At 38.9% G+C, this 15,150-nt stretch overlaps 2 protein-coding genes across 2 annotated transcripts; one reads left to right on the forward strand and one right to left on the reverse strand.

Moving 5' to 3' along the window:
• Positions 1-5,185: 5,185 nt before the first annotated feature.
• Positions 5,186-7,268, forward strand: LOC140311583 (regulator of G-protein signaling 2-like). The gene is made up of 5 exons (XM_072388979.1): positions 5,186-5,329; positions 5,421-5,510; positions 5,944-6,005; positions 6,224-6,390; positions 6,494-7,268. Exons 1-5 carry the CDS (start codon positions 5,235-5,237, stop codon positions 6,695-6,697), a joined length of 618 nt encoding a protein of 205 aa, XP_072245080.1. The 5' UTR covers positions 5,186-5,234; the 3' UTR covers positions 6,698-7,268.
• A 3,198-nt stretch (positions 7,269-10,466) lies between these two features.
• On the reverse strand, positions 10,467-15,039 carry uchl5 (ubiquitin carboxyl-terminal hydrolase L5). Its single transcript, XM_072388971.1, has 11 exons — positions 14,845-15,039; positions 14,299-14,362; positions 14,115-14,220; positions 13,613-13,738; positions 13,221-13,282; positions 12,747-12,877; positions 12,455-12,518; positions 12,276-12,378; positions 11,358-11,471; positions 11,173-11,271; positions 10,467-10,793 (listed from the first exon to the last, which is right to left on the reverse strand). The coding sequence occupies exons 1-11, from the start codon at positions 14,918-14,920 to the stop codon at positions 10,749-10,751; spliced, it is 990 nt and encodes a 329-aa protein (XP_072245072.1). The 5' UTR covers positions 14,921-15,039; the 3' UTR covers positions 10,467-10,748.
• Between the last annotated feature and the right edge of the window lie 111 nt (positions 15,040-15,150).

The following is a 15,150-nucleotide window of genomic DNA, read 5'->3' on the forward strand; positions in this document are numbered from 1 at the left end:
AAACAGGAAAATGATCCTGGTTTGTTCAAACCACATGCTGGTTTGAATTATCTGATGTCAATCAAAGTAATTCAGCATTAAAGCATTAAAAATGTATATATATATATATAAAAACTGCTGTTTGCTGTTTGAGAGGCGGTAAGGGAAACTGACCAATCAATTAGTCATGCATTCCTCTGCTTTTAGTGCACAGAATATCCACAAGAGTGACAGATGCTAAGAGAAAGAATGACAGAGAGTGTAAACTTTGAGTCAAATAATAATTGCTTTCAATGCTGGACATGTGGAAAAAGAAGATGACATTTGTTCAAGTGTTCTTTTGTCTAGTGGCATAAATCCCAGCAGATAAAGACTGTAATGACGTCATTAAGGGCAGCGATAAAACAATTAGCAGTAGGGCTGTCACAGGTGTGTAGTGACAGCATGAGTGTAAAGTCCAATCCACAAAAGTGTCTTTAGAGGCCTTTTGATGTCTGTGACTTGCCTGTTCCCCAGGGCAGGCAGACTTCAATCAGTCCGCACTGATTCAGAGAGATGTGTCACCGTTTGACCTTTCTTACTCTCTGTCTATTTTCGTCTTCTGCAAAGGTGTGTTTATTGAAGTGTAACTGAGTGAAGAGAAGGATCAAACGCCTCAGTGGAGCTCATGTGCCCCTCCTCACTTTTAATCTGAACCGCATTTTGTGTTTCAAAAGCATCATATTTGTATTGTACCAATATTGTCACATGTAGCTATTAATTTCTTAGAAAATTATGGCTAGTCATCAATAAAGGTAAGGTCTTAATGTCGAGCTTCAATTAATGGTCGTATATTTAGAAAAAAAAATAAGATTGTATTCAGTTATCTGGTTTCTTGGTGATAGTCTGACACGAGATTAACTCAACTTTTGTGTACCTATTAATTATAACGTTTAGACATTAGCTTAATATAAAGATTAGAAGCAGGGGGTAAAACCAAGCTAAGCTCTAATGAACATGGCTCTAATTTGGGGTCATAAAAATCTAACTGTGTGCTATGGACAAGTGGCCAGAAATGCAACCCACGCCAACTAATAATGTAGCTGCCTGCATGAAATAATGAAATAATGATATCAATACTAATACTGATAAGGATCAGTTTCGATCTGGTTTCTGCTGCTCTAGAAAGAATTATTAATTATCTATAAAAGCATTTTTTCCAGTTTTAAAGTTTGCTTAAAAACAGAATATCATATGTGAATATGAGATATCATAATGCAGAAGCAAAATGAAGAGTTTCTGTTCAACTCTCCCTATGAACGAAGATGTAAAAATCATCCTTTGTCTCAAACTATATTCAGTGTTTTCACATTTCTGGTTTGGCCACTGATTACAAAATGCTTTGATTTTCACTGTTGTGACAAGAAAACAACACGTTATCTATCACCATGGAGATGTGTCCCTATCCTAGGAGCTAGCATTGCCCAAGGCATAAATACAACACTGATCACAGTTATGTCACAACCTGTTGGCTCAGTTAAGGATTTGACAAGACTTTACGTATGAATCGATGAGCCACAACTTTAGAAAAGAAAAGAAAACTGCTGGATATTACTGGCTATCCTCGTGGAAATAAAACAGCACTGTTGCGGACTTAGATGTAGCAAGACCTCTGAGGGTGTTCTATGCTTTCAGGCACCAAGCAGCAGACATATTAAGCCTTATGCTGTTAGTTACAAGGTGAGGACTCTATGAATTTGATTTATTTTCCCATCACACCCTCCACATGCTTGATCAGACTGATGGAGGTCAACTCCTTGAACACTTTGTCATGCTCCTTAACTTATATTATGGCACAAACACCTTATCTTGAAGAGAGGGTCCACTGCTGTAAGAGGGTACCATTGTCATAAAGCAGTAGATTGAACACTAGTCAATCTTGGGCACCTACTTCACCACTATGATCCCTTTTGATACCTTTTATACTAGTAATACTGAAGAAGACTTGCAATTTCAGATGTAATCTGACACAGTCATCTAACCATGGTTAGTTCTGCCCTTGCCAGTGTTACTCAGATATTTTCCTTCTGAAAAGTAAAGCAACTTCATGATACATAATATGTATCATCTTACAGCTCATCACACTACCTGTGAAGTGTTTTAAATACTAGTAATCCTGTGGAATGAATATTTGTAATGGTTAAGAGGATGTTGTACCAATGGCACCGGAGGAAGGGGCAACTAGTTTTTATATCGCATCATGTCAACTTTTAACATCTCGCTATATGACAAGGTACAGGCTAAGTATATCAATATGTCTACCTGTATTATGATGTTGATGTTTGACACCTTGCTACATACTGTACATTTCCACACATTTTATACACTCCAGACGTCATAGATCGGGATTCCTGTCATATCATGTGGATACTGACCTCCAGAAACCAACAGCCAGGGATTTTACAACCATGGTTTGTATCGCTACAAGTAGATATTGGTGGTGAGGCAGTGCAATCTGGATCTCAAATCCTTCCGAATACTATCAATTACTGTATTGATTACTTTGAATGATGTCTTTCTCAGCTATCCAGTCCATCCTCCTTTGATGGGAGTTAGGATGAGAGCGACTTCACTTGGTTCACAGAACCAACTCAATGAATGTATAAGGAAATATCAGGTATACCTGCTCTGTAAGGATTTTATTACATGCAGATTATAAGCTTTTTAAAGTCTAGTATTAAGTTTCACTCAGATGGGAAAGTCTGTTTCAGGTTAAATACTCTTTACTGCTTTTTTCAAATTTATTTTCATTGCCAACATGTTTTGGCCTAAATGAGAACATGTTGGTTATCCACTCCACCTGTCTGCCAGAAAATGTCCTCCGCAGCTGGAACACATGTTATTTAAAGCACTTGAAGCATTGTACTATATCTAAGCCCCTTGCTTTGGTACTAACCACTGTCAGTCAAAGAGGAAAAACCCCTTAAGGGGTTCAGAGTTCGGTCATGCTCTGTGAACATTACAACTTCTAAACATAAAAAGGATAAATGGTGCAAACCAGTGCTGGGAATCACCTTCTGCACATGGCTCTCTGAACAAAACTCCTGCCTTAGTGGAAACTTGGCTCTGCTCTCTGTCCACTTCTAAACAGACGGCTGCTTACACACAGTCTGCACATCATAATAAACACACGAGGTGAACGCCATGTTTTTACCCAGCAGAGCTCTGAACGTGTACAGCAGGGAGGGAGGCTGGCGATAATCAGAACATTATACAGCAGGTGACGCAGATGTGTTACAGCGCTGATAATGCAGAACAAAATGTGATCCTTCTTTGTATATATTTATCCTCTTCCACAACAGAAATGCCCTTTTAGTGTTTCGGGAATATGATGTCATTGTCTCACCCTGTATTGTTACTGGACGAGGATTTCACAGTTTTTTTGGTAAAGAGTTTAAAGGCAATGTCATTGCACTTTTCTTACTTGACTGCTGTCCAATTACAATATAACTTGACTCCATACTTTTATCAATTTAAAATCTCAAGTATGTATAATGAAAAATGTCTTTTTAATGCAAACAGTAGGTGGACAGAAAGATCTAATGGGTTGGTACAAAGTGAAGGGGATGCGGGTTACTCTTCAACCGTTTATAAAAACGGGATCGGCATGTTTAGCTGAACAGATCTTACGCATTTGATGCACCTGACACCTTGGTACAGCTGTGAAAAAAACAGAGGTCAACAAGGGTATGCAGGCCTGCACATGACGTCTGCCATGTCGAGGTTGTAAAAATAATTTCCAGTGCTTTCATTATTGAGATGTATTCAAGAGTAATCACTGACAGTTTCTTTGCCCAATAACAGCAGGGATACATTTAGTCAGAACTCAGCATTCAACTATGCATATCATTTTAGTTCTTATCTTATTCTCATTAGTCATCATCCTAATGTGTGAAGCTAAACCTAATATACATCGAATGCATGCGATTACATGGATTTAGGTCATTTAATAAATACTTGTATCTAACTGATGTGTGTGGGGTCACATTTTGTGATGAAACTTCTGAAGCTCTTTGGAGTTTGTTAAAAGTTCCAGTGTATAAAACGATCTATCGACAGAAGTGCCGTATGATAACAATGACTCTGTTTGCATTAGTGTAGTGCAGCATGAAAATAAATGTACCCTGGATGTAGAGTGGGCCTTTTTTACAGCTACTGCAATATCACAACTACTTGAGTCATTACCATGACAGCCAACGCCTGTATACCAGCACAAACCTCTCCAACCGTATCTTATGCTGTTGAAGTTTTTGATGTTGACTTTAATAAGATCTAATGCTTGAGGAGGATCAGTTCCCTGAGCAGCACCTTATTGCTACTCAGACTCATCTGAGGGCTTCCCGAGACAGGCAGACTCTGATCCATTAAAGTGTAAAGTGTATAAAACTTTTCTATAAAAAGTTAGTTCCTTGTCTGGAGTGTATCTGTCTATCTGACCCACATTTTAAGAAAGGCATATCCAAACTTCCGAAACCCTTTTTTGACCAACAACTGACACTGGGAGTAACCGCCAAAGACAAACTGACAGAATTTGTCCAAACTGTCTTTCTATGAATGAAAAAAAATTCTCTACCTGTGCCCACAGGTCTTTATTTGTCCTTATGTTTATAGAGGTGAGCGGATATTACATCACCACACTTGTACCAACTTGTCATATCTCAACATACCATCATGAAAGGTGTCATGATGCCTCACGGATCCGCACCCTTTATGAGTAATTCACTAAACATGTACACTGCGGGTGGTGTTTCAGACTCTGTTGGTTTTTAGGGATGTTCACAGTATAAAGGAGAACACTTTGATGTTTAAAGAGGCTGGATTCTTATTGCTTCATTTACTTTAGAATGTGGTTTGTTCAAGTTGTAAATGATTGCAAATCAAAGCAATGCTGTAATTTAGAAGAAAAAAAGGCATAAAAATAAAAAAATTATTATTTTAGGAAGAAGTGCACTGAGTGCTACATGCGCGTCACATATTGACCCTACGCTTAAAAATGGAAGCCAGCAGGATGCTCAGGGAGGGATGTTTATGCAACAAGACCCTATCGTTGCCTCAGGCTCTGAGAGTCATACCAGGCCAAGTCCGTGTTTACACAGCTAGAGCCAATCGCATTGAAGACAGGCCCGCCCCCAGCCCATCCTACTTTTGGTCCTGGCTGGGCAAAGACTATAAAACAGCCCGACAAGCCAAGAGGGAGAAGGAGAAAAGACTGAACCATGAGAGAGAATCTCGCCAGAGTGTTATCCCTGGAAATGGCTTTTATTGACAGCATGACGCCTACTGACTTGTCTGCAGATAAGAAGGGAAAAAAGTAAGTTACTGCAGCATTTAATGAGGAAGAAAAGTACAATGAAGTGTTATCTAAAAGAAAAGCTGATGAGATAACTCTTTCTTTTTAATAGGAAGAAGAACTGGAGACACAGAATACAATTTCTGCTGAAGACAAATTCTTCTCAGTCAGTAATGCATCAAATGAAAAATAGATCCTACAGGTAAGATCACTGTAAAGATTATGTATCATCTTTTTATTTATTTGTGCTTCCATTCAGCTATGAATACATGTTTAAATGCAAACTTTGCATTTCACTCAATTAAATTTTGTGGCATGTTTTTCACATGCGAATATCTTGACATGACCTATAAGTAATGCCATAAAAAACTAGATTTAGATTCTAAATGAATAGCACATGACAGAATGAAGCAAAGTCAAACTCAAACTAAAAAGAGAGATAATGTATGCAATTAAGTCAATTCAATAATGAGCTACTTTTTTTTTTGCTGTCGTATTATTTTGGCAAAACTTAACCAAACCTAACCAAAACTTAACCATGGTAATCAATGGGAAAAATTTACAGTGACACTACAAAAGTAGTAGTTGTCTCAGCTGTTATTATCTGTTACAAAAGCTCTCCTCTCTACCCCCAGGCCAAGTGTGGATGACGTGAACCAATGGGCGCAGTCTCTTGACAAACTTCTCAGTCATAAATGTAAGTACCACTCACCCCTCTGCTGAAGCATTGTTATAGAAAAGTATCTCAAAGGTCAAACAGTCACTGGGATCTGAATGAAAGCAGTTTATTGCCTTCAATAAAATAAAGTCTGTTATGGCTTTGCGCATACTTTACCTTCCAATGATGGGCATACAGCCAGTGAATGTCACTGGCCACGTCTGACACACTTCTCCCTCTATCTCCCCCTCCCACAGATGGGAAAGCTGCCTTTCGTATCTTTCTGAAGTCTGAGTTCTGCGAGGAGAACATTGAGTTTTGGACAGCATGTGAGGATTTCAAGACACTCACGTCGCACAAAGATCTGCTGTCCAAGGCCAACAGCATTTACGAGGAGTTCATTAAAAGTGAAGCTTCCAAGGAGGTAAAATGATCGCTGTAAAAGCAAATAAATTGGTCAACTGGTTAGTTTCTCACAGGGGATTTTAATCAAGAGTTTCTAATTTTGGGTGTTTCTTTGGTCACAGATTAACTTGGACTTCCACACCAAAAATGGCATCATCCAGAGTCTCCACACACCCTCTGCAACTAGCTTTCTGGCAGCTCAGAAGAAGATTTACAGCCTGATGGAGAACAACTCGTACCCCAGGTTTATCCACTCCGACCTCTACAACGAACTGTGTGCAGCTGCCAGAGGAGAGGGCAAACATATAAAATCCTTGTCAAACTAAACACCCACTCCTGAAGTCATCTGTTTACCACTGTGACTGTGAAGTGACTACAGATAATGTTCATTCCAGACTCTGGCTCAGGATAATGAAGCTTAATGCTTCATTAATGCACTCCGAGCATAAACATGATGCTGCAAGAGGTGTATAGACCATCTTTACAAGATGAGATTAAGGTTACATTTCTGTCACTAGGTCATTATCAGCTCTGTGTTGACAACACCATTTAAATATGACTTTTGCAATGATGCACACGGAGAGACAATTTTGTTCTAGTGCTTCTGCATTTAAAGCTGAGAAGTTAAAAACTTAACTGCACACTTCACACAAAACTGACAGCACTATTAGAATGTATTTTCTGTGATGATATCCATTTGATATGACTTTATACATGTTACTGCTGTATTTGCACCTGTTTACACTAAAGGTTTCCACAGAGGGCTGCATTTAGTCTGAAACAACTGTGACAATGTAAAGTGTAAATACTGTAATATTGTTGTACATATTTAATGTGTATTCAAGCTTCAGACAGCTGGACTGTTTGTGAAATAAAATGTGTTCTCAAAGACGAAAACCTCTGATGTGTATTTCTCTTTTTTAGAATTTTTAAGTAAAAATGCCACCAAAACACTTCAAGCTCAAAGGTCCACCTAAAATTTCCCGTGCTTTTCTCCACATCTTGCTGTCTGCTTTCAGCACACTTGTTTTCACTGTGGGGGGGCTGGAGTCTATCCCAGCTGTCATTGGCTGAGTACTTCCTGGATGGGTCACCAGTCCATCACAGAGCAAGTTCTAGTTTTTCCAAGTAGAATTTTTTTCATTCTATAGCATTGTCCATTGAGAAAACTACTGAATTTAAAATAGAAATACATAATTAGACGGATAAATGCCACGCTCTCTGATTGTTAACAAAGGGACAGATACGTCATGCATAGTACACAAACATTCTTTTAGAAACAATGTTCTGAATGTCGATTCACACAACAACAACAACATTCCTCATGTTTTTGGAACATTACATTAAACCTGTACAACTTAGTTATCGCACTGTAACACTAGTGCTTGTGTGTAAAGCTGTAACAGCAGAGGAGAGAACACCCTGAGTGACAGCAAGGAGAGTCCTTGTCCTGCCGGCTGTGTCTGCGCTGGCAGAGGCTGTGAACTCACAGTGTGGAGACTGACAGTGGAAAGGACACGCTGATGTTGCTCCTGAACCGGCCTCAGACCTGTGACCTGCTGTCGTGGTGTGATGACATAGTCTTTTATACCAGCAGCTCTCAAGAATCATACGCTCTGCTGTCCTGCAGGTTCAGGCAGTACATTACTCATATGAGCACTTCAAGTTTAAACCCGTCAACTGCTCAAAAGCAGGTGCGTTTAACTGAAATAATAAAGCATCCTTAAACGATTCATGTAGTGGTCAAGAGGAGATAGTGACCATCTCAAATGCTGCCCACCCACTATTTAGCAACACATTGCATCTATATCAGTAGGATAAAACAACTTAGGCATCACTTTGAACACTTGTTCTTCATCAACGATTTCCATCTGGGAAAAGCCAAACAGGTGTTCAAAACTATTTTCAGTCTTCACATACCGCAAAATTGCTTTCGCTACTTTGACAATTTCAATTCAAAGGCCATTATGTGCCTGTATTTCTCAAAAATGTACCTTCAATCTTCCCACAAAACAGGCTGAATGACTGAGCTTTATCTTTTTGCTCAAATGTCCTCTGAGCAGTACCATTGTGCATCCCTTTTATAGCAGTAATTTGGCTGGTCTCCCTTGCAGAAGGACCCGTTTTATTCTAAGCTACTAAAACCAACTATTTTGGCAAAACACCAGGTTTACATAATTATAAATACTAAAAAGAAAAGGGAAAAAATCAACAATAATCAGATGCAGATCAAATGCAACGGTTCTAAAACTGAGTGGTACTGTTGCTGCAGTGAGGCTCTTAATCTCTTTCAGGCACTGTGTGTGATAATGAGCTGCACAAACAAGCTTTCCTCGACCTCTCAAGTAGGCCTGACCAGCACACATTCCGTTACGCCACAGCCTGGCTATTTTTAAGACTTCATTCTTTTTTGTGAAACCTATTTATTTTCTGCCCATTGATGCACTTTGTCTCTGCAGTGATGAAGTACAGTGTGGTGTTAAAGGTATGAACACCCAGCAGAACTGGAACACTGTTTAATTATCTTGTCTATCATGCCACGTCGTTGAGCAAACAGGGAGTGCTGTGACAGACACACTGTGCTTTGTCTTTGAGCTGGTAGTAAAATCTGTAGGTTTTCATTGGTTGCCATACACGTTCTTGGCAACCGACTTCTGGGATCAGATCCAAGGAGTACTCAAGGTGCATATGTAAACACTTGATCCAAAATTAGCCACAGGCACCGTCTTGCTTTGGTCAGCAGACTGCAGATGCGTCAGATGTTCAAGTGCCGCCCATAAGTCAGCCAAGAATGACTTCTCTGTACGTTTCCATCCAGACACTAATTCACAGAACAAAATCAACGAAGTCCTTCCAGACTCAAACATGTTTAAGACAAAATACTTTTGTGGGAATTTATCCAAAACAACCATAACTTTTAGGTAGTGTTTGGCTCATTCAGACTAATGGTCTTGCGTCATCAGTGATGAACATGCAGAATATAATTTCTCTGTGGGCTCCTTGGGGCCTCTCATGAGCTTTTGGTTAAGCTTCAGATTGGGTGACCACACTCGGAAAGATAAACAGTGATAAATAATGGATTGTATTGAAAAACTCTCCCAGGAAAATGTGGTATATTTAAACAAGCTCACTGGATATACACAACCTTACCTCTTGGATTATGTAAGAAAGAACTATTTAGCTTATCTCAACTCTGAGGATGTACATCAAAAATACATCAAAGCCAAACTGGAGGCATCAGGGTATGAAATAAGGTGTAAATTAGAAAAACGACTACTTTACTGTAGAGATTTCATTTTAAAATTGCAATTTGAACCTGAGGGTTGCTATTCTCACTGGTACAAAAGTACCAATGATATGAATCAACCACAGGCTCTGGTGGTAGCCATAAAGTAGCACTGTCCACATGTAATGTGATACAGAATTTTAAATAGTTTCAAAAAGTTGGGTAGTAACCACATGTGAGCTTAAATAAGGAACCGTTTTAACACAAATCTTTGAAGGAAAAGTTCAGAGGTCATTTTAAATATGTGTCTGGGTGCTGTCAATCACGCAGGAACTTATTTTTCCCCTTTTCAGGGAAACTATAAAAACAAGGGACAACAGTGCCTCACAGTCAATATAAGGGTTGGAGAGCCATTAACAGCCAAATCAAGCCACACTTACCCCACTGACCTGCCTACAGGTGCTCCACAAACAAATTTGACTTGACTTTCAACATACGGACTGTTCATGCCCTCAGTCGCCAAGGTACAGTGAACTTCTGTTCCTACACTCTGTAGTATAAAACAAATATGCATTGAGGTGACAGTATAGAGAGAAACCTGGCAGTTTGTGTAGTTTTCGCATAAAGTCAAAGACTAAGAAAACAAATTTAACATTTGACTTAGTATTTGACGAAGTACTCTGATATGATTCATTTAAATTTCAACACAGGTCTGTTTGACATGTGAATCACATATTCCTTGTTATTACACTGCTACAACAGCAGATGGAAGCAAAGATCCACCACCAAGTATGCCTGGAAAAAATACCTGCCAACTGATCTGCGAGGCTGGTGGGGGTGGATCTGTACATGGAAGAACACAGTTCACAAACATCTAAACTTTTTATTATGAAAATAAGACAGAACATAATTTGAGCACACATTTCCTTCATTCATGCATAAGAACTGATGAACACACGTGAAGGTTGCTTTGTAGTCTCTGTGCTACAGCTGCAGCTTGCAGTTCATTAAGTCTGGATGGTTCTGTGTGAGAGTCACTGCAGGTCACTCATGGCTGTTCATTTGAATATGAGAGGTGATGTACAGGTGATGCACGCAGCTCACTGATGAAAGAGTGTAATCAGAGGCTTCTCTGGTGAAATGTTTGTTGCTCACTTGGCCTCCTGGGCTTTTTTGGCCGTTTGTTTCTCCTTTGCCTGGACAGAAAAACATTTCCATTAATCTTTGTGGAAGACCAACACGTTACATTTGTAAATTCATATTTGTGTATAAAAATGATGTATTCTATATTTGGGGGACACAGTTTACCCTCCAGTGAAGCTTTGGTTTTCAACTATTTCAGTTATAAGCACTTTTTAAACGAACAACTTCATCACAAATGTTAATTATTTTATCATCTCTCCTCTACAGCCATTAAAAATACCCGTTTTTGCCACCCAGACAGCTCATTAAATCAAAGTGCATGTGTAATCCAGGATGGATACTTTCTAAATGTCAAAGTACTTAAGTTCTCAGACTCTGGTGCTTTCAGAGTAAATAAGGCTGTGGAAAGCTGCACAAAGGGTAAAAGAATACCTTCTCCACCAACGGTATTAACTGCTGATACTCTGCCAACGTCTTCAGTAGCTCCATGATGAAAGGAAGGTAGTTGTGCTTTCGTCGAATATTTTCAACCTGAAGTACAACACTACTGTGGTTAAATAACTTCTTTAGTTAGAACATTTCTTGTATAGGGGTCGTGTGCTTTAGAGGGGTCCCACCTTATATCTTTTAAGTTTCTGATTTTCCTCTTCAATGAGGAGCTGGTACTTGGCAATCTCTGATTGGATGGAGCTAAGAAACGTACTGCTTTGATCTGTGTCCATTGGCTCATCCTGGAAACAGAGAAGGACAAAATGTTTCCATCCAAGATATGGTCCTACTAGTTCAGAAGAAAAATGTTACTTTGTACTTGGATACAGGGAACAGATGGGGAAATCAAATAAAAATACAACTGAGCAGAATACAGTTGTTCAGTACAACCTTGCAACATGGCTAAGGAAGAGGCATTTTGTTTAATCATAGCTTAAAAATAAGACAAGAAAAGTTTGTTGCATGTTAAAACAAGTAAACAACACCATCTACCCTTTGTCTTTTCATATTTAATAGGTTAGGATTTCCATCATCTGAAAGCCTCTCATTTGCTGACCTCTGCTGGTTGGATTTTCCACCTTTAGGTTTAGACTGCTTTCATAAAGGATCAACATCAGTTGTGTTCACTGAGAAAAATGGTGATGGCTACAATTTAGCTCAACACGTGCAAAAAAAAAAAAAAGAAGCTATTTCAATGAAAACCTCACCATCTGTTAACATCTGAAACATTCACTGACTACTGATAATCCACATGATTCCTATACTGGCAGATGTTTTTCTCCTATTGTCATCAAGAAAGTTTAGTTTTTATCTAAAATGCTTCAATTCTGCAGAAAACTGCTGCAGAAACCCAAAACTCAGAGAAATATGATGAATGTAAGACATGTTATTACATCAATAGAGCTAAGCAGTCTCTATCTTTAATTCAAGTACACCATAGTTAAGATCTCTAATTTTCTTAAGGCTGCAAGTTACATGCAGCCTCCAAAGAGGAAAACATATCATTTGTCACTTAAGCACCAAATTCCACTCTTTCCGCCACAAACCTCAGTTAGTTGAGTCTGGAGCTCTGCGATTTTCCTCTCGTATATCATCTTTCGGTCTGACACGATGGCCATCAGATTGAATCGGATCTCTCCTTCACTGTACCTGAAGATGGAAACAAACAGTCAAGTATTTGCTAAACGTGAGATCAAATCGAAAGAAATCTACATGCGATATTTACTTCTGTATTCTCTTCTCAATTACTGGGCGAACTGCGCTGATCCAGTCTTCTTGATTGCACGCACCTGGTGACAAACAGCTTTAATAATACTGTTTACATGGAAACAAGCATGCACGGTGAATCATCATTAAAAACAAAAGAAAAGTCTTTTGGAAAAAGGAACATGGTCAAGATGACAAATCAGCTGTGCACCACAGAGCTTCCCATCAAAACACAAAACAATTCACTAAAAATACAGTAGTGAGGTCTTAAGGGAATGAAATTGAAAATAAAACTAAATTTCTTTGTTTACCCAAGTCGATTGGTCCCTCTCGAAGTCCATCAAGCTCATACAGTCTGCCATTTACAGGAACGTAGCTCACAAAGTGAAAGGCATCCTCATCCTTTGCTGAAGACTTTGCGTCAAATTCAAACATTTGCTGTCTTCAAAAAGAGAAAAGAAGAAGAAAAAGTTTTTTATATATATATATAAAATAAAAAAAAAATAAAAAGATGTAGGCAGGTGAAATGCTCCAAGAAAAACAACTCAATGCATTAAATGTTAAAAGCTGTAATACAAGAGAGGAGGTTTTTCTTTTTTTCAGTTTCACCTAATAAACTAAATCAGAAATTCTGAACTGACAAAAACTGCTCATGTGACACAGGTGGACAAGTGCATCCAAAACGAATGTGCCAATTATCTTACACCAATACACAAGGAGAGGCTAAAAAACGACAAGCAGCTAATCAAACCTTCCAGCTGAGAGACGCATAAGCAGAAGTTTACCTGGCAAAGCTGTTGTGAACTTGTCGGATCACTTCAGAATTGCTGAGAGCCAAACCCTTCATCTGAGGAGAAAAGAAGCAGGATTACAAAGCTAATCGAAGAATTCTCACCTTAACAATGCCATAGGGATGGGCAATGATATTTTACTTTTCAAATATTCATCGAACAATTACCCTCTGCTTTGTAGGCATGCATTTCAGGGGGAAATACTGTTTGAAATCAGAGGTTGAAAGAGTGTATGAGGCACGTCATTTCATCCTTTTCTGGTAAAATAAATTGAAAGGTGAGTCCTTTTTTTTTCGGTGAAAGCACTCCCTCTTAGGAGTCTTTTTTTAATCACAAAAGAAAAGTTTGGCATTATAAAATATGTATAAAAAATGCCACAAACTTACAGCTGCATCAAAACTCTGAGAAAACTCTCTGAACTCTGTCAGTGTGTCTCCAAGCAACATGTCAGGATGCGTGCAGTTGAGCAGAACACTGACTATCGCCTGGGTGGCACAAGCATTGTTAATGACCTGAAAACAAACAAATAGAATGCCAAAATGTTAAAATGGATTGATAAATTAATCATCTTATTTGTGCATTGTGTTCATTTACAAGTAGGTGCATGCAGTATCCATAAAACAAGTGAGCAATTACCCAATTAGGCTGAAAAACTCTGCCATACATATTTGGATTTCTCAGAAATAGTGGTAAGTTCAGTCTTAACTATACTTTAGCAGTTAGATACAGAATTAAATGCACACAGGGAGATGTAAGGCATATGCTTATTCTTCAAAGGAAACACATTTCAAATACTTTACACAAAACTGAAATAAGCAAACTATTTTCTAAGCTATGGAGCAGTTCAATCACGTTTTGACAATGGCTGCAGATCTTTCAGTACTCCACCTGTTTGGCAAAAAAGATGTGGTCAAGTCTTGAATCCTGGACAATGGACCCTGCTGGCTCTTCACCGGGCTGCCACTTGAACAGAAAAATCAACCCGTGAACTGGTCTGAAACAGAACGGACACGTTAGTGGGCTGTCTTCACAGGAAACATGCGAGATAATAAAGCCACACGCATGAACATACTTCAAGTTTTCAAAGTTCTCCGGCTCCATACTCCATATCTCTTCAACCTGAGCACCTTTGCAACCTGACAAAGACAAATAAAGCATCACAACGGCATTTAGGCTGGTAATAATTGTTTAGATAACACATAGCTATCATTTATCTCATGTTCGCTGAGTTAGACGCGTCTTTATTTATTTATTTTTTTGGGTGGGGGGCTGACTGAAAGCAGACCCAAACAAAACAAATGGCAACATTTCAGATGGTTTGTTTTCACGCGCCATTGTTTTGAACGCTGAGTAATGCTAGCCATTTAGCTTGTTTAATTAAGTTAACAACGGCTTCCTAATTGTTACATGCAAAATTTGTCAAGGAATCAATGTTTGGGTTGCAGTTAAAAAAAACATAGCTAGTGATATTTTTCATTTTTTGTGGAAAGAGGAAAAATCAGCACGAACTAATTTGAAATGTACCGTTGGCTTTAGAGCGGCTATCTTTAGCTAGCTAGCTCTGTGGCACAGCCACGTTACATTGAATGAAGCTCCGGCGTCACTGTATAAGACTCACCAAAACCTTTTATGAGCTCTGTGAACACTCCGGGGTCACTCTCCATCAGACACCACTCTCCTGCGCTTCCAGTCATTCTTAAAAATGTTGTTCTTTCAACCTTCTCTACGCATAAATACCAAAAGCTAATAGCTTAGCTATACAACCGCTAGTCAAGCTAATTAATTTTAGCACAGGAGTGACTTCACTACGATGCGGAGCAATATGGGCTAGGTAGGTGCGCGTGATTTGATCCCTAGCATACACCGACGAATTCCAGCTAATATTTTACAAAAATACTTCAAAACATCACTTAGACACACTTAA

This window comes from Leuresthes tenuis, unplaced genomic scaffold, assembly GCF_036924035.1.
Source record: "Leuresthes tenuis unplaced genomic scaffold, fLeuTen1.0.hap1 SCAF_7, whole genome shotgun sequence".
NCBI lineage: Eukaryota > Metazoa > Chordata > Actinopteri > Atheriniformes > Atherinopsidae > Leuresthes > Leuresthes tenuis.